Source organism: Pyxicephalus adspersus, chromosome 10 (assembly GCF_032062135.1).
Source record: "Pyxicephalus adspersus chromosome 10, UCB_Pads_2.0, whole genome shotgun sequence".
NCBI classification, from domain to species: Eukaryota; Metazoa; Chordata; class Amphibia; order Anura; family Pyxicephalidae; genus Pyxicephalus; species Pyxicephalus adspersus.
In genome coordinates, this window is record NC_092867.1 from 8,046,122 (window position 1) to 8,067,941 (window position 21,820).

At 38.3% G+C, this 21,820-nt stretch overlaps 1 protein-coding gene across 4 annotated transcripts; it reads left to right on the forward strand.

Annotated features, from left to right (window-relative positions):
• The first annotated feature begins 1,967 nt into the window (after window positions 1–1,967).
• LOC140339225 (C3a anaphylatoxin chemotactic receptor-like) lies at window positions 1,968–21,044 on the forward strand. 4 transcript variants are annotated; one of them, XM_072423811.1, is made up of 3 exons: window positions 1,977–2,090; window positions 4,594–4,703; window positions 7,363–13,092. In XM_072423811.1, exon 3 carries the CDS (start codon window positions 7,382–7,384, stop codon window positions 8,444–8,446), a length of 1,065 nt encoding a protein of 354 aa, XP_072279912.1. In that variant the 5' UTR covers window positions 1,977–2,090; window positions 4,594–4,703; window positions 7,363–7,381; the 3' UTR covers window positions 8,447–13,092. The 4 variants fall into 4 exon arrangements, with proteins under 4 accessions (XP_072279913.1, XP_072279915.1, XP_072279912.1 ...); XM_072423810.1 differs by having other exon boundaries at window positions 2,011–2,090; window positions 2,836–4,703; XM_072423812.1 differs by lacking the exon at window positions 4,594–4,703 and having other exon boundaries at window positions 1,968–2,090.
• The last annotated feature ends 776 nt before the right edge of the window (window positions 21,045–21,820 follow it).

Consider the following 21,820-nt stretch of genomic DNA (forward strand, 5'->3'; position numbering starts at 1 on the left):
AAGTGTGTACGCAGCTTAAGTTCCACCCCCCAATAAACAGAATCAGTATTGCATTCAACAATGTGATCTACCCACTGAGACTATTTGCTTTCTACTTGATTTGGTCTATAATTAACCGGTGAGCTTATATTGTGATGAAACATCTTATTATTAACTTTGCTGCTCTCAGCAGAAATATCTTCACATACTCAGCACAATACAGCTGTGTGATCAGTTCCTAAAAAATAAGTAGCTGAATGTAGGCAAATGACTAACAATTAGTGTTGTCAACTGACTTTGGACAGTAACATCATTTTTTTCTTCCCCAGTTTCTGCTATCACTTCCAAATGATTTTTTAATCCTGCAATTGGCCACCACATAAAGAGACATGTACTGGACAAGGGGGGGGGGGGGGGGTCTGCTTTATTTAAATTTCATGTAAAGTGAAATGCAAAGGGAAATCAATGGGTAATATCATACTATTTAGCCAGGGGCTTCTTCATTTATCTGAATCAACATTCACAACCACAAAGTTTACTCCGCTTAAAGCGTACTTAAACCAATAATTTTCAATTTACATAAAAGAGTAGACAACCCTTTTATGTTAAGCAAAAATTCTGTTTTTTTTTTTTTTTATGCCAATACTTTGCATTAAAAAAAGGGTGCAGCACCGCCCCCTTAATTCGATCGCCTAGAATGGGAGCACAGAGCCTCCCGGGATACCTATGTCACGTATCCTGGGAGGCTCTTGGGTGCTTCTTCTGCGCATGCTAGAGCACCTCTGGCATGCACAGAAGACGGATACCGGGACAATGTGGGACCTGATGGAAGACACCTCCGGACCAATCGACTGCACTGCGAGATTAAAGGCAAGTGTATTTTTTTGTTTTGGCCATTTTTGGGTTTAGTTCCTCTTTAAGCCTAAGACCACACTGTTAATAAATAATTAACAGATGCCGCTTTTCTAGAAATATGTAAAAGGTGTGAAAAGTCTGATCTGTAAAACCACAAGGTAAAACAAATTCATTTAGGGAACCCACGACGTGTCTTTAAAAAAAAACATAAAATGTTGCAGCACTAAATTTAAAGTATATTTGTACTTACAACAAATATCCGTTGACCCTTTTTGGTGAGGTCCACCTAATTCAGGAATGATGATTTTGTGTTGAGCACTTTCTGACCTATATGACAGAAAAACATATTTTTTATCAGTAAACTGTATAACATGCAAACCAGATCTCCAGCCCTCCTTTCCCATTTGTATTGGTTTGTCTCCTGAACTGAAAACATGTTTACTGCACACTGGGAGCTAATCACAATGTGCATTGGAAACTGCAACAAGTTTGTGATGCCTTTCTTCCTCGCTGGAGGACATCCGGCAACAATTAGCCATGTCCTCCGCAGTACAGTTGTCCATGGCTTGCCCCCTTCATTCACTGGATTTCAGTTCTTTAAATCATGGAGGCTCGGCGTCACATGTCAGAGTCACCTAGAACAATTTACATGCACATTCAGCCTGCCTAGGAACATTCACAGCTCCCCAGACTGATTCAATCTATCCACCTAAGACTATGTACACACGTCAGATAATACTCGCCCAATGGGAATTGTTGGACTCTTCTCAGGTGAAAATCTAGTGGTTGCTCGACGCCATTTATGGAGCATAGAAAATTGTCATCTCTGGAATTTTTTTTTTTTTTACATTTTTACATTTTTCAAAAAGAAAAAAAAACACTTTTATTGGTATATTGAACAAACCAAAAGGAAGCGAATAAGAGAAGTTAATTGAAAGGATTTACATATACTAAAACCATACAGCCCATGGAAATGCAATAAAAATGAGGTGGATGACATTGTTTAAATCAGGTCACGACCTATGAAATTCAACCTCCAGGTTCCTGTAAGTAGAAAGGGGTTTATAACCAGGGCTACAAAGCTTCCCTATATATGACAAAAAATAATACTCAAATTAGTGAATGTAAAGGAGGAAGGAAGTTGGTAAAACAAGTTTTAAGCAAAGCAATCTGGAGTTACTGACAGATCTTCTGCAAACCTCAGATAGTGTTTTTGTCTTAGAAATCTCCTCTACAGTGGCTGCAAGCAGAAAGAGGTAAGAATGACTCCATGAAGGGTCAGGTTAGTTACATTTATAATTGGGCAATGGGTGAATATTGGTCTGCAAAGTTGGTCTTCTTTAATCTCTGATTTGAATTCTGTGGTGTGTCCATGTAACGAACCAGCTGTATATTTTTAACGAACCTTACAATGAAAAAAAAAGGACAGTGAGATATCCTAATATTGGTGGATGAGGTTAGGAGGTGGAATGCATTGATCTTGTAGCTCAAGACCTGCAAGATGGAAACCAACATTGGGTGTTTAAGCTTCCGACATTTATCTAGAGCAGAGTTTCCCAACCAGGGTCCTTCCAGAGGATGGTTAGGGTTCCTTGAGCATTTAGCAATTTGGACCTCTCAGGTCAGTTTAATGAACTGTAAAAGTTCGGGGATCGATCAGTTTATTGGACTGGGGGAAAGTCTGCCTGTAAGTACTTTGGGCCAATAAAAAGTCACCGAACACAATACCATCCCCAGTGACTTATTCTATAACATTTCTCTAAGAATATGTTTTGTGATTGATCCAATTTGATCCAGTATTCAGTAAGTGATTGGTGCTGACTGCAGTATTTGTCATGCAGATAGATATATTATGAGATATATATTCCTATAAGAGTGGTGGATGATGGGAATGGAATGCAGATAAAATCCAGCTTACTTCTACAGTTTAGGAGGATGCCATAAAGTTCCCCTTTCACTATCCACCCTGCAATTCTTCTTCTTCTTCTTCTTCTTCTACAGAAATGTTCCCTTGGGGCCAAATGTTCCCCTTATCCACATAAGGTCTTTTTGGATGAAGATACTAACAATTTGACCCCTTTTAATAAAGGCTCAGGAGGCTGGTTGCCTAAAGGTAATCTTTTATGCCTGGAAGTTTCATATTGCCCTAGATCAGGGTTCCTCCAGAGATTGCTAGGGGTTCACTAAGTGACACCAATGATCTTTATGGCTATCTGTAGGGGTGATATTCTTTCCAATGTAAATGTAAGAGGAATTCTTCCCATTGACCACCAAGCTAACATACTGTGAGTTGTGAATATAGTAATTATAGCAGGGCTCCCTAAAGTTGTTTCAAGGGTTACCCAATGTAAAAAGGTTGATAAGCGCTGATCTTGATGTTGATTTTTGATCGATTTGAGCTTTTGCTAAGGCTCTGGACTGCTGCATATAATTTATTTTCCTGATACAGGGTATTTGTCAGTTGGGGTTCCCCGTTGTGAAGACAGATGTGCAGCTGTTTAAGGTGTTTAAAGCATGGCAGAACTGCTGTCAGGTACTTGGTGTGTGCTGACAGAACTGGACAGCAGCCAAGGATCAGACTGTGGGTTCTTAAACGGTTGTGTATATTGTTGGATGAACAAGGTTCTATATGGGGGATCTCCCTGACTGGGGTAGTGGTTATTTACAAGGGTTGCCAAGCTGCAGTTTTCCACTGATGTTCAGCAAATGTCTAAAAAAAGCAAAACGTCTGCAGAATATTAAAGAAACCACAAAACAAACAAAAGAAATTGCAGAACAATCAGCCGAAGCTTAGTTGCAGTGTTATCGAGTTGTTATACTTTATAGCTGCATTACATTAAGCCGTAATTAAATGAAACGCATAGGCAGAAATATAACACATCTCTGTCTGCCTGTATTCTACACAATCTGTGCCCCAGCCATTAAGATCAACCTAAGGAACAAGCTTTGTTCACCAGCTCTAACCTAGCTAGTTACAAGAAACAGCTGCTCCTAGTGTTTATTCAACACTTTTACCATAATTGCTAATCTGTTTTGCACCAACCACGACCATTTGAATTTAACCTCACAATCATACATACCCAAGGAACACCAATTTATCCATGTTTATATACCCCTGGGGAAGCCAATAGGCAAAACCTGTCGGGCTACAAGATGTTTTTTTAATACTCTCAGCCAAAAACACTGTATGATTTATATTGAAATATTTACTAGCTGTCTAGTTTGGTCACTCCAACCCTATGATGCTAAATGGGAGTAGGTAAACCTAACTAAATCAATGTAACCAATGTATCTAAAACCACAGATATTTCACAGGTGGGTGGGGTAGGTCATACAACAAAAGGAAAAGACAAGAATTTGGATACTCTGCTGTTTTTATGAACCCCATAAAAAGGATTTATAGTTAAATATGGAAATATAATAGAGCCTAAAACACAACCACATCACCATGTATTTAAAATATTTTATCTAAACACAACCACAAGGCGTATTTCTATGTAATGGATCCATCTAGGAATAGACCTTCCAATGAATTTTATCAAAAAGCCACAACTTATCATTTATAACCAGCATGTTGTGTTTGGAAACAGAATAGCCGCAACTCCATATTATACTCATATAAACAGAGAAGAGAAAGAGGATTTCTCACTTCTCTAGTTTATTATGTGTGATGGGATGCCATATTACTATAGTTGGTGCAGCTACAGCACCCAGCAAGGAACATACTTATCTCTTTATATCTCATTCCTGTATTCGCAGTATTTCTTCAGTCTTCCAGGTTGAGTGACGTTGGGTGTCATTCAACTAGGAACAGTGAAGATATCCAGTGGAGTAAAAGGTATATTGTGTTGGACAGTTCTGGATTGAAGGTTAGTTGCTTTTATATATTTAGAAACCTTTAGTCTATTTGACTAGAATTAAACTTTGCATAACTAGAAATAAATTAGTGATGATGGTAATTTATAAGATTGACTAAAATAGAAAGTCGAAACCATTTAAACACCCAAACCTTGGGGTTGAAAAAAGCAGGGAGTTTCAGTGGTACTATAACAAAATTATAAAATTGTCATTTGAAACTTCATTAATAAATTATTAGTTTCATTAATGAAACTTCATTAATACTAAATTCATAAAAACATTGTACTTGTTTAATTAGAACAGGTTGCAAAAAGTACAAACACATAATGTTTGAGTGCTTCTAAGTGTAACGATTGGATGTTAAAATAGACCAAAAAACTTCAGAATGTAGCAGTCAGATAATTGAATTAAACTCTATGCGTTTCGCAGAATAAACTTGCTTCTTCAGGGGAAAAAATATCCTAGACTGATTTTCTGTTGCTTAGTATAACAGCAGAAAAATATTTTTTTGTTCACATATGCAGTGATAGAACAACAATATTTACCAAATAAAAATAGTGAATTTAATTTTATATAGTTACCCTCTGTTGAAGCATGTATAAATATTGAATTCCCAAGACATGGGTAGAGACTTTCAAATGGAGTACTTGTTATAGTCCCCATAAGGCAGGGGGCAAATACACAATGGGCCAAAATTAAAAACTTGCGGGCCAACCTTGAAATTTATTGAAAAAATTGAGGAAGTTTTTCCTTCTAAATAGATATAAAACCTTTTCATATGGAAACAAAGAGGTTTTGCTTCACATTCAATCTGGAACAAGCCTATAATAGAGAAATAAGAATTTTATTTTAAATTTTATTTAAGAAAAAATCTTATGCCTCTTTCTCTATTTGTAGCCTTCTGAGTTAAATTTCAATGGTAACCTTTTTGCACAGGCTATAAATATTAATAAGAATTTTCTTCTATGAATATCCAACCATTCCAGTCCATACCTTGGAGTAGCAAAGAATAGTACAGCTGAGGTGGAGTGCTGGAAATGCCAGACGCAGCCAATGCGGGGCTAAATCTTATGAGTGGCTCGCCGCTGGAACTCCCTCTTCATTGAAATAGCGCCGCTACTAAAATTCCTGGCATTACTTATGTCCATAAAACAGTTCAATGCGGGGCCACGCATAGGCAGAGAGCCAGCTGGCCTATAGATGCAAGTGATGCTGGGAATTGTATTAGTGGCGCTATTTCAATGCAGGGGTGGGCCAACTGCAGTTCATTTTTAGGATTCCTTTGATGATAAGCGAAATCATAATAGTGCTTTAGCATGGGAACAAATATATATATATATATATATATATACACACACAACTATAAGTAATTCTTGAAAAAAACTATATCGTTATGCATCCAATAAATAAAAGTTCTTAAAAAAGAAAAAAGTCATACAGCACATGAACACTGTGTACCACAAACTCCTGAATATATCAGTCCTTATATAACAATGATCATATACACTAAAGTATCTTTAATGGGTACTAACCATTTAAAATTAATAATGAAGATTTGCTAGTGTTTCTACGCTTATGTTTTATGTTATTATTCTACGCTTATAAAAACAAATCCAGCCAAAAAACTTCTATTTTATAAACAATATTAGTGCTAATGTTCAAGAGGATTCACACAGCAAAGGGTGTCATGTGTACTTGGCATCCCATTTAGGGAGGGGATGAATGGCTGAAGAAAGTATAAAAAAACATTCCGGGACACCAAGTATAGGCTTCCTTTGTATTTCTATAAAACAAGTTTTTGGGCTGGATTTGTTTATCTTCATATCATAGTGTATATGATCAATTATGTTAGGATTGATATGTTTAAGAGTTTGTGATACACAGTATTCATGTGCTGTGTGACTTTTTAAGAAGTTTTATATATTGGATGCATAATGATATAGTTTTTTTTATTACTTATAGTTGCATATATATATATATATATATATATATATTTGTTTCCTAAGCTAAATCACTAAAATGATTTTGCTTATCCCTATCTATATACATATTTTGGGAGGAGACCTCATGGGGACTCTCTGTAACAACTACTCAATTTCCAGTCTCTACCCATGTCTTGGGATTTCAATACTTATATGTGCTTGAACAGATAGTAACTATATGAACTACTATGAAATAAATTAACTATTTTCATATATATAATCGTATAATTCATTGTTCTGTCAGTACAGTCTGAGATATTTATTCCTCCTGAAGAAGCAGGTTATTCCCCAAAACGCGTCAGGTTCAATTCACATATCTGACCGCTACATTCTGAAGTGTTTGGTCCATTTTAACATCCAATTATTATACTAAGAAGCTGTGTTAAGTATAGATTTGTCTCAAACATTATGTGTTTGTGCTTTTTGCAACCTATTCTGATTTTGATGTACATCAAAAGAATAATTGTTTTATGAACTTTGTATTAATAAAGTTTGTATGACAATTTTATAATTTGATCATTAGTATCACTGAAACCCCCTGCTTTTTGGGTGTTTGAAGGTTTGTTACTTGTGGGAGGTAGTCTACCTAACTAGAGTTTTTGTAAATGGGGATTTATGTTCATAATATAAATGATGACTAAAATAGAAAGCTTCAGCTATCTTTTTCAAACATTCATTTTTATCTTAGGAAATCTTAGTATTTCAAGATGCTAAATGTGACTGAAGACCAAGAGTCCTACATACATTCCAGAACCCAACAAATGTTTGCCATCGTGGTAATGGTGCTCACTGTTCTTGTGGGAGTCCCTGGGAACATGATGGTAATTTGGATCACTTCTGTGAGAATGAAATGGACTGTAAACACCATCTGGTTTTGGAACCTTGCTCTGGCCGATGTCACCTGCTGTATTTTTATTCCATTTTCCATTGCTCAGTTGTTCCACCATGAATGGTTGTATGGTTCTGGTCTGTGCAAAGTTATACCCACCATCATCCACCTTACCATGTTTGCTAGTGTCTTCACCCTGGTTGCTATTAGCGTTGACCGCTGTCTTCTGGTTGTCCAGCCAGTGTGGGCTCAAAATCATCGCACCCTACGAATGGCTTGGATCTTATGCCTGTTTATTTGGATGTTATCTTTCGTAATGTGTTTGCCTGCTGTCTTGTACCGGAAGACTTTTTTGTTTGATAACATTTCTATTTGTATCTATATATTTGATGACTATATGTATATGGATTATGAGAATAATGACCCTCAAGACTATGAACATAATGCTACCAACAATTCTTTATTACATTATGGTACAGAAGAGGAAAATATGCAAATTCATCCTACAGAGCTCATTATTACATATACACGCATGGTTTTTGGCTTTCTGATCCCATTATTAATTGTTTCCACCAGTTATTTCCTACTTGCTTCAAAGGTACAAAGTACCCGGCTTTTCAAGGTTGGCAGAAAAACCACCAAGGTTGCCTTCGGCATTGTGGTTGCTTTTTTTATTACATGGGCCCCCTACCACATAATAGGGGTGACTGCGTTGTACTATTTTAGTCCAATAATAAATACTCTGAACGGTCTGTCCGTTGCCTTGGCCTACTTTAACAGTTGTATTAACCCAATACTTTATGTCTTCATGGGGAAGAATATGAAGAGCAGGGTGCGACAAACCATTCGAGGAATAATGCAGAATGCATTGAGTGATGAGGTTTCTAGAAGTACTGAGCGCACCAGGAGCAAACTCACAAATGAAGACAGTATGGCTCTATAAATTTATGTATGAACTACCACTGGAAATTTCATCAATTTGTAAATTTTCGATATGTAGAAAAGCCTCTTATCAACAATTTAAAGGCCAATGTTCAAGTATATCAAGCTGCACAATTTTTGTTTATTAGTATAACAACAATGGGATAGTAAATATGAAATCTGTTTTTAAATAGTGATGAATGTAACTTGAACACATTTAAATTTGTAGCAAGATAATAGTAGATAGAGTCATCTGTAAAAAGGCAACATCTCCAAAATCTGCCATTACCTGTCCCCAGAGACCACCAAACTCCTTGTATACGCTTTTATCATCTCTCGTCTGGACTACTGTAACATCCTCCTCTCTGGTATTCCACTAACCTGACTCTCTCCTCCACAATCTATTATGAATGCTGCAGCCAGACCCATCCATCCTTTTCACCGCTCTTCTCATGCTGCATCTCTTTGTAGTTCTCTTCACTGACTTCCATTTCACCTTAGAATTAAATCCAAGCTCCTGTGCTTTGTCTTTAAATCCCTACACAGTTATTGTCCCACTTACCTTTCAGACCTGATAGAAAAATCCCCCCTAGCTGCTCTCTTCGCTCCTCTAATGACCTACTAATGTCTTCCTTATTCATAACCTCATCACATGCATGACTTTTCTAGAGCTGCCCTGACGCTCTGGAAGGGTCTTCCCCGTCCTATTCGGCTTGCTCCAACTTTCTGCTCATTTAAAAGAGCACCTAAAACCCATTTTTTCAAACCCTACCATCTTCTCCTTTCTCCTAAACCCTCACTACTTCCCACCACTCCCTATCTCCACTCCCACTGTGTGCTGCTTTCCCCCCCACCTAGATTGTAAGCTCTTCGGGGCAGGGTCCTCTCCTCCTCCTGTGTCACTGTCTATTATTTGCAACCACTATTTAATGTACACCGCTGCATAATATGTGTGCGCTATATAAGTCCTAATATTAAAAATAATAATAATAATAAATAGGGTAATATATTATTGAAGCTTCCTTACAATTATTTTATAAAGTATCAGCCATGCCTCCTAGCACAACTGACCATTGTGACCTCACCTCCTCCGAAGCACCAATAAAAGTCAGCAAACATTTCCATTCCCACTAGCCAGTGGAGGCAGCACCACTATATGATTGCTGAAAATTTTCAACAGGCCTGCAGGAGATGATGGCATAAAAAAAAAAAAAAAAGATTATTGGGGACTTCATACAAAACATTTTAAAATGACCCTCTGCAAAAGAAGATGTTGAATACCAATGTGGGTATTGCCATATCTTCACTCTCTTGCAGAACTCAAGGTTCTGCTTTTATTGGAAGATGGTCAGCTTGCCTCCTGTGGTTCTTCTTGCAGATTTCTACATTGTTACATGACACAGTGGTGATACAGGGGTTTGTCATAAGGAACCATAGTGACCAGTGACCTGGATAGCAGGTGAACTTAGCATGAGAATGAAGAGTGGAGTTACTGCCCACCAGAAAGGTGACCAGTCATCTTGTTTTAGAGGGGCTTTTTCTGTGACTATATTCACACAGAGTAATTATAAATTTTATATTTATCTGTATTTTTCAAAATGGTTATATCTTTCTGACTTTTGTAAATGCTGGTAGTGTATGTCTTTCTGGGACTCAAGTGGTGAAATCTGAATCCTTAAATTCTGGATTTGCACACTTGCCACGACCTTACCATGGAGGTCCCACACCCTTCAGTACAATTTTATAGCTGACCTACCACTGAGAGATGATGCAGTTGCTGAACTCATTCCACAGATGCTATTTGCCTGGATGTAAAGCTAAAACAAGCATGCAGATAACTATTTGGCAAGTTTTCGTAATTATCTGAACACTTGAGCTGCATACTTATTCTGGGTCAGTGATTCATAATGTATTATTAGCAGAGGATCTGAAAACCAACCAGGCAAGCAGTATATTATAGAACCAGGTCAGCAATGGCAACTTACATCATCTCCCGGTGAAAGATCCACTTTAAATTATATTAAATGCAATAGTAGAAGTGTAATTACCAAAAGCTGGGCACTCAGAACTGCAAGATCATCAGAAATAGATTCAGCATCTGTAAAAAGAAGGAAATAAAAATATGTTACTAACGTGCAGACTGATATAATATTATGCAACAGTAGAATTAAAAAGCTTTGAAAATAAAAATATTTGAATCCTAGACCAGATACATTCCAGGTTTGCTGGATCAACCAGCTTCACTGATTAAAGTGTATCCTCTCCTCCCTTGGAGAGCTTTAATAAACCAGGCCCAAAGTTTGTAAATGTCTGTGTATCATCATGCAATAACCTTGTTTTTGCACATAAAGTGTTTTTTGTCACTTTTTCTCATTCATTTGGAATCTCAGTGCAATTGAATATCTGCAGCCATCACTTCAGGGTTGGCAGCACATCATGGATTTGTGGTGGATGATTCCTGTGTAATGAGATTTGGCACAACCACTTGTAGTTCCCATTAAGGAGACATGTAACAGGGTGACAGCTGAAAGACAGTTGTCATTCTATAACTGGTCTAATAAGTGACTAAAAAGGAGCATTAAAGCGTACCAAAACTCAAAATTTTTACTTTACATAAAAGGGTAGACAACCCTTTAATATAAAGTAAAAATTGTATTCATTTATTTTTTTTAATGGAACACCCTTTAAAAAAAAAAAATATGCAGCGCCGCCCCTTTCTGTGTTGATTGCGGCAGCCGAGCGCAGCGCCTCCTGGGATAATTACACCATGAATCCTCAGGAGGCTCCTGGCAGGGGCTCTTTCCTTAATGGGAGAATAAAATTGCCGATCTTACTCATGCACAGAAGGATCGGAAATCTTTTTCCCCACCTACGTCACCCGATCTTGTGCCTGTGCAGTGCAAGATGGGGTGATGTACGAAGAAGAACCTGGAAAAAGGGTGAAGAAGATAGAGGCGCATGGCCAAAGACCGAGACAGGGACAACGCCGGGCCCAAGCGAAGAAACCTCCGGATGAATTGACGGATCTGCGGGATTAGTGTAGAGGTAAGTGTGTTTTTTTTTTTTTTTGCGCTTAGTTCTACTTTAAATAAAGTATCAACAAGTATTTGTTTAAACAGTGTTTCTCAGCCTTTTTAACAGAAGAAAACACTTGAGATACGTTTTATATGTTCACGGAACCCTCCTATAATTACTATATACACAGCTCACAGTATATTAGTATTGTGGTCAGTGGGAAGAATACCCCTTACATTGCTGGCTGGAAGAATGTCTCTCTTACAGCTAGCAAAAAACATCATTGGTGTCACTTATACCGACCCAAGAGGCACAAACTGCTCTTTGCTCAAGGAACCCCTAGCAACTTCTGGAGTAACCCTGGTGAGAAACACTGGTTTTATTTTAGGCAAATAATTTAAGAAATTATTAAAAACATCAATTTTATTTACATTTTTTATTATTATTTGTAGAGTAGCAAGGGCAAGGGAAACCTAGCTATAACACATAACATAATCTTCATATACCATATTTCTTACCATACCATGTACAGATATCCTCACCACATGTAAAATGCACTTATTTATGTAGTTACAATTGTGCGAAACCGTGCGACCACAAAGTCCTGTTGCTTTGAAGGCGGCATCATATATGTGACAGTGCCTTCTATGAACAGCCAAAATGATTTTCATAGAGTGTTTATGAACAAATTATGACCAGAACCAGTAATACAGTATGGAAAAAAATGCTGTTGTTTGAAGATATCAAATAAGGAAGGAAATTGGCTAAAAATAGTTTTGAAAAGGCTGTGAGTTGCTGACAGATTTGCCCCGATATTCTAATACTCTGCCAGACTTGTAAATCTTTGTTGCATCTAGCACACGACTATAGAAAAGGTAAGTCTCGGTTATCCTCCTATCCTGATATTTGGATATTGAAGGCTGATATTTCAAATCATACATTGGTTACCTATTCATCCGGCCGACTTCATTGATTTAATCAGTCCCCTTTAATTTTGGGGATTTATTCTAATTCTCAGCTTCGGTAATTGGGCCTGGTTTATTAAAGCTCTCCAAGGCTGGAGAGGATATACTTTCATCAGTAAAGCTGGGTGATCCAGCAAACCTGGAATAGATCTGGTCCAGGATTAAAAACATTTGCTAGCAAATATCAAATGACTAAAAAAAATCTATTCCAGGTTTGCTGGATCACCCAGCTTCACTGATGAAAGTGTATTCTCTCCAGCCTTGGAGAGCTTTATTAAATCAAGCCTAATGACCAAAGCAGGTGGATGGAGCTGGGAACCCCTTCTGTGGAGATACAGCTGCTCAAACATTGCAGTCATTCCAGGCTCTCTGGTATTTCAATCCATAACTTAGTAAATCTCAAATTTATTATTTTAGGATATTAAGAATTCGCCATTTTACATATCACAAAACCCTAAACCTTAATACCAATTAGTATTGGCATTCAACTCCTATTTAACCACAATTGTCTTCTTTTTGTATTATTGATTATATATTGGGACTTTCCTGTAAGCTATAAGATTTTTAGTTCATTTCATTTTAATGTGTTGTTTGAAAGTTTTTAAAGCTTGTTTACTTTTTTTTTATTTATATTACATGCATTTTACATTTATCTCTTCTTTTATGAATAAACATTTATTACAAAGTGCATGTGGCCCCCTGTGTTATTGCTAAAGACATCACTGTCAGTGCCAGGATCTCTGATTTGTATTTGATACGGCAATCTGTTCCCATGAAACTTTACCTAATTCGTTCACAGAATTCATAGAATCAAGTGGTTCAAATAGAAGGAAAATGTTGGTTTCTTGCCACATTGAGGAATCAGTTCCCCTTTTTGGGCTAAGTTCTTGTTTTTTTGCAGCAATAAATACTGAAAGTCAATTGCACTGAGCACGTAATCTTCTAGGGTGATCATATGGAAGCTCAGACCCCTCAGAGGGGAGGGAGGGGTTACTTATGCTATAATAAAATATGATATCATGCCATATAAAGCTATGTGCATCACTCTGGGTACCTGCCTATGACTTTCAGTTCAGATTTAAAGCCCAAAGTCTGCAACCTGATCAAAGGGTGCATCCCTGAAAAATTAAAATGGGTGACACAGTTAAAGAACCTACTAATGGTAATTTTTTATCAATACGAAACGTCACAAAAATTCATGGCAATGTTAGTGCTTGCAGCCTTTAAGTAGTTTGCCATGGTTCTCCCATTCCATTTGAAACATCCTGCACAGTAAGGGTGGTGGGGGGTGGTGGTGGAGAAATGTAATTCCTCCCCTTAAAGTAGACCTTTCTTTAAAAAAAAACAAAAAAACACAACTTTACTTTCACTACCCTCCATATCTCTGCAATCCGATTCCATTCAGTCGCATGCTGTGCCAGAGTTATTCTTCTGTCCTGTGCAGAGGCATCAGTGGGCGCTGCCATCTTCTTCCTTCTTCTGCTTACTCATCTGAACAGTGCAAGATCAGGTGGCATTTCCTTCTGAAAAAGTGCAAGATAATTAATATTACACAGTAATAGTATATTGCCGACATATTACACAGAGCTTCACTAAGTCCATAGTCATGTCACTATTTGTCCCTCAAAGGGGCTTACAATCTAATGTCCCTACCATATGTCATCTATAGGTGGAAGCCAATTAACCTAGCTGCAAGTTTTTGGAATGTGGAAGGAAACCCATGCAAACTCCATGCAGATAATGTCCTGGCTGAGACTCGAACCTGGGACCTAGAACTGCAAAGGCCAGACTGCTAACCACTGAGCCAATGTGCCACCTGTTCTGCTCTCCACAGAAGCCCAAGGACCCCTGGGATACTTGCTGTAGGTATCCCAGGAGGCTCTGGATTTCCCAAACAGTCTTTACCACAGAGATAGTAACGATGTAAGAAGAGGGGTCCTACCTGAAAAAGAAATGTTTTCATTATATTAAAGGGTTAGTCGCCAATGTTATGATAGGTCCTCTTGAAGCCCTGTAGAGACATAAGGTAGAAGTTTCATTTCTGGCCCTGGAACGATCTTTCAGGTTCATTTCTAGTGACTGGGAAATGAACGAGCATTGTGCATATAGCGTTCTATGCAAAGAGTAGGACAACAGAAAAAGTTTACTTTCAGACACTCTGAGCCTGAGTTAATAAAGCTCTCCACCATTGTCCATTGTAATAATTATTATTGTATTATTATTAATAATAATAAACAGTATTTATATAGCACCAACATATTATGCAGTGCTGTACATTAAATAGGGGTTGCAAATGACAGACAGATACAGACAGTGACACAGGAGGAGGAGAGGACACTGCCCCGAAGAGCTTACAATCTAGGAGGTGGGGAAAGTAGCACACAATAGTAGGGGGATATGGAATGGTAGGAAGTAGTGAGGTTTTAGGAGACAGAAGACGACAGGTAGGTGAGGTTAAAGCAATGGATTTTGAGTTCTCTTTTAAATGAGCAGAAAGTAAGAGCAAGCCAAATAGGACGAGGAAGACCATCCCAGAGAGATGGGGCAGCTCTAGAAAAGTCTGTGAGCCGTGCATGTGATGAGGTTATGAGTGAGGAAGTCATTAGTAGGTCATTGGAGGAGCAAAGAGAGCATCTGGGGGAGTATTTTTCTACTAGGTCAGAAATGGGAAACGTGGGAAAAGAACTGTGGAGGGATTTGAAGGCAAAGCACAGGAGCTTGAATTTGATTCTAAGGTGAAATGGAAGCCGATGAAGAGAATTACTAAGAGAGGCAGCAGAAGAGGAGCAGTGGGAAGGATGGATGAGTCTGGCTGCAGCATTCATAATAGATTGTAGAGGAAAGAGTCAGGTTAGTGGAATACCAGAGAGGAGGAGGTTACAGTAGTCCAGACGAGAGCTGATAAGATTAACGTGTTTCCTCTGCTTGTATATAATCTGGGTTCAGGTTTACTTTAGGCTAAGAACATTTTAAAATGTAAGGTGAACTAGAAACAGGAAAAGCAGGATAAGTTTTGAATAAAAAATAATGATTTGCATAATGACATATGCATATATTAAAAAAAGGAAAACTATTATGTTAATTTTGTATTTAAGTGTGTGGAACAGTCCATAACTAGAATCTAGCCCTTGTGAGTGAGGCTATATGAAAATAAAATGCTGGTTAAAGAAAGTAAATGAGGAAGGAAGTTGAGCAAAATGTAATTGAGTTTAAAATAAATAATGACATATTTGAGGTTGTTTGTCAATAATGTTCACATGTATGTAAACCTTAGACAAACTTCCCTTATTTTTACCTATTTGGTCTGCTAAATGAACCATTGTGTTTTGTTAAATCTGGTAAAACATTACCACAGATGAACTGTTCAATTCCTGCACACTTTGCCTGTACACAAGAAGCGGGGTTGTGTAGATGAGGGGGTCTGTGTGATCCAGCAAACCTGAAATGGGTTTGGCAGTGATTGTTATTATTAATATTAAATAGGATTTATCTAGCACCAACATATTACACAGCGCTGTACATTAAAAAGGGGTTGCAAATGACAGACAGATACTGACAGTGACACAGAAAGAGGAGAGGACCCGGGCCAGAAGAGCTTACAGTCTAAGAGGATGATTGAAAACATCAAAAATCAGGCCCTATTTGCTTCGGAATTTTAAGGCTGTGTTGTTATATTAAAGAGGAACATAGGAAGATACTTTATTTATGGCACATCAAAAGTTATTTTTCAGTACTGGTAGCATGTTTATAGCGATATAACATTAGGAAATGTGCAATTATGTAATAAATATGTATTTTTATTATGCCTTTTTGATTTATTAAAACCCACTATTTCCTCCCTGCTTGTTGATGAAACTGCTAAAAAGTGTTAGTTGGAGTTGTTTTTGTCTTAAAGTTTTAAAGTCTACAGGTCAATCAATGGCAGCCTTTACCAACCTTTTAAACATGGGGGAACCCGTGAAATAACAATCAAGTCTTCGGGGAACCCCTTCTATAATTACTATATCCACAGATCACAGTATATTAGTGTGGTGGTCATTGCCCATTGGCCATTGGGATAAAATCACCCCTACAGATAGCCAAAAAGATCATTGGTATCAGTAGTAACTGAAATGAGGGGCACAAATTGTTCATAGCTTAAGGAACCCCTAACAGCCTCTGGAGGAACCTTGGTTGAGAAACAATAATCTATGACTACTTTGTCTACTGGGGAACCCTACTGCTGTGAGACTTCAATGCAGAATGAGCACCATTATTACCCTTGTGGAGAAGCTGGAGAAATAACAGATATACTGCCAGGATCAACAGATAACAAAACTGTTTCAGGGCTGCTGTACTGGTCCTGATTTATTAAAGCTCTCCATATACTTCCAGGTTTGCCAGATCACCCAGATTCACTGATGACAGTGAATCCTCTCCAGCCTTGGAGAGCTTTAATAAATCAGGCCCCTTGTCTCTCTAAAGCTGCGTACACACTTCCAATTTTTATCGTTGGAAACGAACGACGAACGATCGATTGGGCAAAAATCGTTGATAAAAAAAGTAACCAACGACGCCGACGAACGAGAATAGTCGCTGTAAATGAACGACTGGACCGGCGGATCGGATTGGACGACGATCGTTTACCATCTATCGTGTGTACGGTCGTTCAGTGATCGTTCATGGTCTGAGCATGTGCGACGAACGAGCGTTCGCTCACTTCCTGTATCGTCGAACGATCGTCCAACGATCGGATCTATTGTGTGTACAATATCTGCGAACGATCGTGTCGTTATCTGCAGTTATCTGCATGTACAGGATCGGTGCTATACGATCGTTCGCAGATATCGTTCGTTAACCAACGATAACTATTGGAAGTGTGTACGTAGCTTTAGTCACAGTTTATCTTTTCCTAGCCACCTCAAAGTTTATTCATTCCTGTATCTATTTTACCATTTATTTATGTATTTATTGATGTATGTGTTGTGTATTTATTTATAATGTATATTATGTTTTTATTTTACCATTTATTCATGTATTTATTCATTTACCTTGTACTTACAGTACATTCTCCTTGACATCAAGCATCAACTTGCCATCTATAGTCCCAGTCCCATCAATATACCTACCTCCCCCATATTCATCTGCTGCCTTTCTGCACCTCCAGCTGCCCACAGCTCTCTCCTTTAACATTTTGCTCCCCTCTGTAAACTTCCTATTCTATTTTTTGTATATTTTGTGGCAAAAAAAGACTTTGCATGTTTCATCTGCCAAGAAAATGCAGCTCCTTGCAATTTTCCAAAACTTTAGTTCTGCTTTAAGATTGCACAATGGTAATGTAATGGGACAATGGTATTAGGCTGGGCAGCACAGTGGCTCAGTGGTTAGCACGCTGGCCTTTGCAGTGCTAGGTCACAGTTTTAATCCTGGCCAGGACAATATCTGCATTGAGTTTGAAGGTTCTCCCCATGCAGTTAGGTTAATTGGCTCCCCCCACAAATTGACTTAGACTGTATTAATGATATATGACTATGGTAAGGACATAATTGTGAGTCCCATTGAGGGACAGTTAGTGACATGAATATGGACTTCATAGATTGCTGTGTAGTATGTTGTCGCTATATAAATAATGTGTAATAAGAATTAACTGTGGTTTCAATTACAAGGCAGCTCTCTATCTATCAATTCACATTGTGAATTAAAAACTAGATCAATCTGTATTCCCTGACTTTTGTCTTTGCAGGATCTAAAGATGACAGATATCAGCGATGACCCAGTGTCTGCAGTGCACACACAGCCACCAGTGCCCACCATCATTATCATGGTGATCACCTTCCTTGTGGGCATTTCTGGGAATTTTTTAGTACTTTGGATCACTGGTGTAAAAATGAAATGGACAGTGAACACCGTCTGGTTCTGGAACCTTGCTGTGGCTGACATTGTCTGCTGTCTCTTTCTCCCGCTGTCTATTGCTCAGTTGTTCTATGATGAATGGTTGTACAGTCCTACCCTCTGCAAAGTTATACCCATCATGGTCCACCTCAACATGTTCTCCAGTGTCTTCACCCTGGTGGCCATTAGCATTGACCGCTGCGTTCTGGTCGTACAACCTGTGTGGGCCCAAAATCATCGCTCCCTACAAATGGCGTGGACTTTATGTGTGGTTATTTGGATGTTGTCCTTCCTAATGTGCCTTCCCGCTGCCCTGCACCGAGAAACCTTCACTGACTTTAACCAAACTTTATGTGGCTATGAGTATGACTTTATGTTCAGTGACTTCATTGATAGCTATGATTTCAATATCACTGATTACTTTCATGAAGAATACTCAGAAAAGCTCCAAGAAGCCCATTCTATCTTGTTTACTATCACTCTTACACGCATGATATTTGGTTTCCTGATTCCTCTCCTCATTATTTCAGCCTGTTACGTCAGACTGACTCTCAAGGTACAAAACATCAGATTTTTAAAGGCTGGCAGAAAAACCACTAAAGTGATATTTGTCATTGTTACAGCATTTTTTATCACTTGGGCACCCTATCATGTGATAGGTATGATCTTGCTGTACGCTCATAGCTCATTATTGAATTATCTGAATCATTTGTCCGTTGCCTTGGCATATTTTAATAGCTGTATCAACCCCATACTGTACGTCTTCATGGGGAAAGATATGAAGAGCAGAGTTAAACGCACCATTTACGGGCTCATGGAAAATGCGTTCAGTGAAGAAGTTTCGAGAAGTACTGAGCGCACCAGGAGCAATATTTCACAGTTTGTGAGTTAGATTCGGGAATACCAGCTGGCTATTTCAACCGCACATGATGGTTTAGTATGGAATTTACCATTGGAAATATATAGCTGAATTTAAAGTCTGGTGTTTAGTTATAGCAAATTGCAAAAATGTAGCTACTTGAGGGAGTACCACAAAAAAGACAAAAATACCTCAGCATGCCCTAACTTTTCTGTGCATTGTTTGCATGGACCTGTCAGACCCATGTGTATATCAATCGAAAGCAATGGTCTACATAGCTACATAATCAGGTTGAAAAAAAAGACATAAGTCCATCCAGTTCAACCACTAGAGAAATAAACATATCCCATATATAAAACGCTAAGGACACAGCTGATCCAGAAGAAGGCAAAAAAAACCCTGGTACAATTTGCTCCCACAGGGGAAAAAATTCCTTCCTGATTCCATGAGGCAATCGGATGTTCTCTGGATCAGCAGTCTCTGTTATTTTTACTTTAAAGCTTTAATCCCCAGTTATATTCTGTGCTTGTAGAAATCATCCAGCTTTTTCCTAAAGCCAATCTAGTAGTTGTTGAAACTACTTCCTGAGGGAGCCCATTCCACATTTTCACAGACCTTACAGTGAAGAATCCCTTCCTTATCCGGAGATTAAACTTCTTTTCCTCCAGATGCAGAGAGAGCCCCCTTGTGCTTTGTAATTATCTTAAAGTGAATAAAAGAGTTCTCTATATGGCTCATTTTTTATATTTATACTGGACGATCATATCCCCCTTATACATTTCTTCCCAAGGGAGAATAGATGCAGTTCAGCTAATCTCTCCTCATAGCTGAGCTCCTCCATTCCTTTTATTAGTTTAGTTGCCCTTCTCTGCACTTTCTCCAATTCCACAATATCACAAAACTGCAATATAAAGCAGGCATGTTGTTACCCCCATGCGCATAACTTTACATTTCTCATTAAAAAAAATGAAATTTTTTACATGCCACTCTGCTTGTAGATTATAGACATCCTGTATAGACCTATTTCTATTATATAGTTTGGTGTCCTCTGCAAACACAGAAATGGTACTTTTAATCCCAAACTCTATAGATTTTATAAAGATGGTAAACAGTAAAGGTCCAAACACTGAACCCTGGGGTACACCACTAATAACTTTAGACCATTCAGAGTATGAATCATTAATCACTACTATCTGAATACGGTCTTTAAGCCAGTTCTCTATCCATTTACAGATTGAATTTTCCAAACCTATTGACCCTAACTTGCATATTAACCGTTTGTGGGGTAGTGTGTCAAGTGTCTAACTTTTCTAAAAAGCTCAGCCTTTTATCTTTAAAAGTGCCCTTGGTCTCCAGTCCAGTCATCTTATGTAAATTGAAATGGTCACCAGTTTGCTGAGGGAGCATTTTATTAGCATTCATTTTCTAGTGATCAGTTGAAGGTAAGATCCTGCAGCAGGGGCTGATGGGTTAAAAATTTTGTAGTAGATAGAAAGACATGAAGCCAAATTCAAGGGGTATTTAGCATCATGTATCTCAATTTTTCCTGGAAAATATGATAATTGGCCTGGATAATGCTTTAAATAAGTGTTTTGCTGTATATTTGCAGCTCTTTACTTGAGCTGGCCCGGAGTGTCCTGGAAGGAATGGGTGGGGTGGGCCAGGCACTCCATCCCAAAAATAGAACACCTGGCCATTATTAATAAAAGGAAGCAGGTCTTTCAGATAAGGTGGGGTTTCCACCTGAGGCCAGGTGGGTCAGCTGGTCACTTACTGTTAAGGTCTCTGGATCAGAGCCAGGAGACTAAATTTTGCATTTTTCGTCATTTTGTGAACAACAATGATCCCCTGCGAGGGAAAAACCTGGATTTTCTTTGTGTTTTATTGAATAAAAGTGTCCTGAAATTAAATGTAAAGTTTGAGATACCTCTTTGCAATGAAGCTGATCTTCCACAGTTTGTTAAAACACTTCACATGTATCAGGATTACGATGACTGTGTCATTTCCATTGTGATTGCAATGAAAGGTAATGAATATTTTTCACAGATCATCATGTGGGGCGTCTGTGAACTCAGGAAATCGAAAATAGCGTAAACTCAGGATTAGCAAATTCAGACATCTGACTTTTGTGGTGACTTGTAGATAGGAAGATAAGACATTAGAATCTATAGGCCCATGTGGTCTTCTATGAACAGTCCAGGCTGCTGGCAGGGATGTTATGATGGGATGTGGACAGAGCTTGTGGAGCTGAAATCAGAATGAAACCAAGCTCAGGAGCCAACCTCCTGCAACTGCACTCCCTTTTGCTATTTCATGTAACATTTATTCATTGGCTCTACACAGGTGAATAAGCAGGTGACATTCTTTTTGCAGGAAGCTGTAGTTCCAGGTTCTCTGGATCACCTTTGCTTCACTGATGAAAGTGTACCCTCCCCATCCTTGTGGAGCTTTATTAAATCAGGCCCAGCAAACCAATAGGTGCCTTTGTTTAAGCAAAATGAGTAACTTGTGTAAAATGCTAACATAAAATATTTGAATGTATTTTTTGGACTTTTTGGACCCACAGCCAATGACATCATTATGAGGTATATTAGTAAAACTTTATCTTTTTATTCCACAGTGCTCAGACCTGGAAAAACAGATCTATAGGTGGATTATAGTGTGCGGTGTAAATCAGGTCCCCAAC

Excerpts from the sequence above, each read along its gene's own strand:
- LOC140339225 (XM_072423812.1), top strand. The coding sequence starts at position 7,382 with ATGCTAAATGTGACTGAAGACCAAGAGTCCTACATACATTCCAGAACC.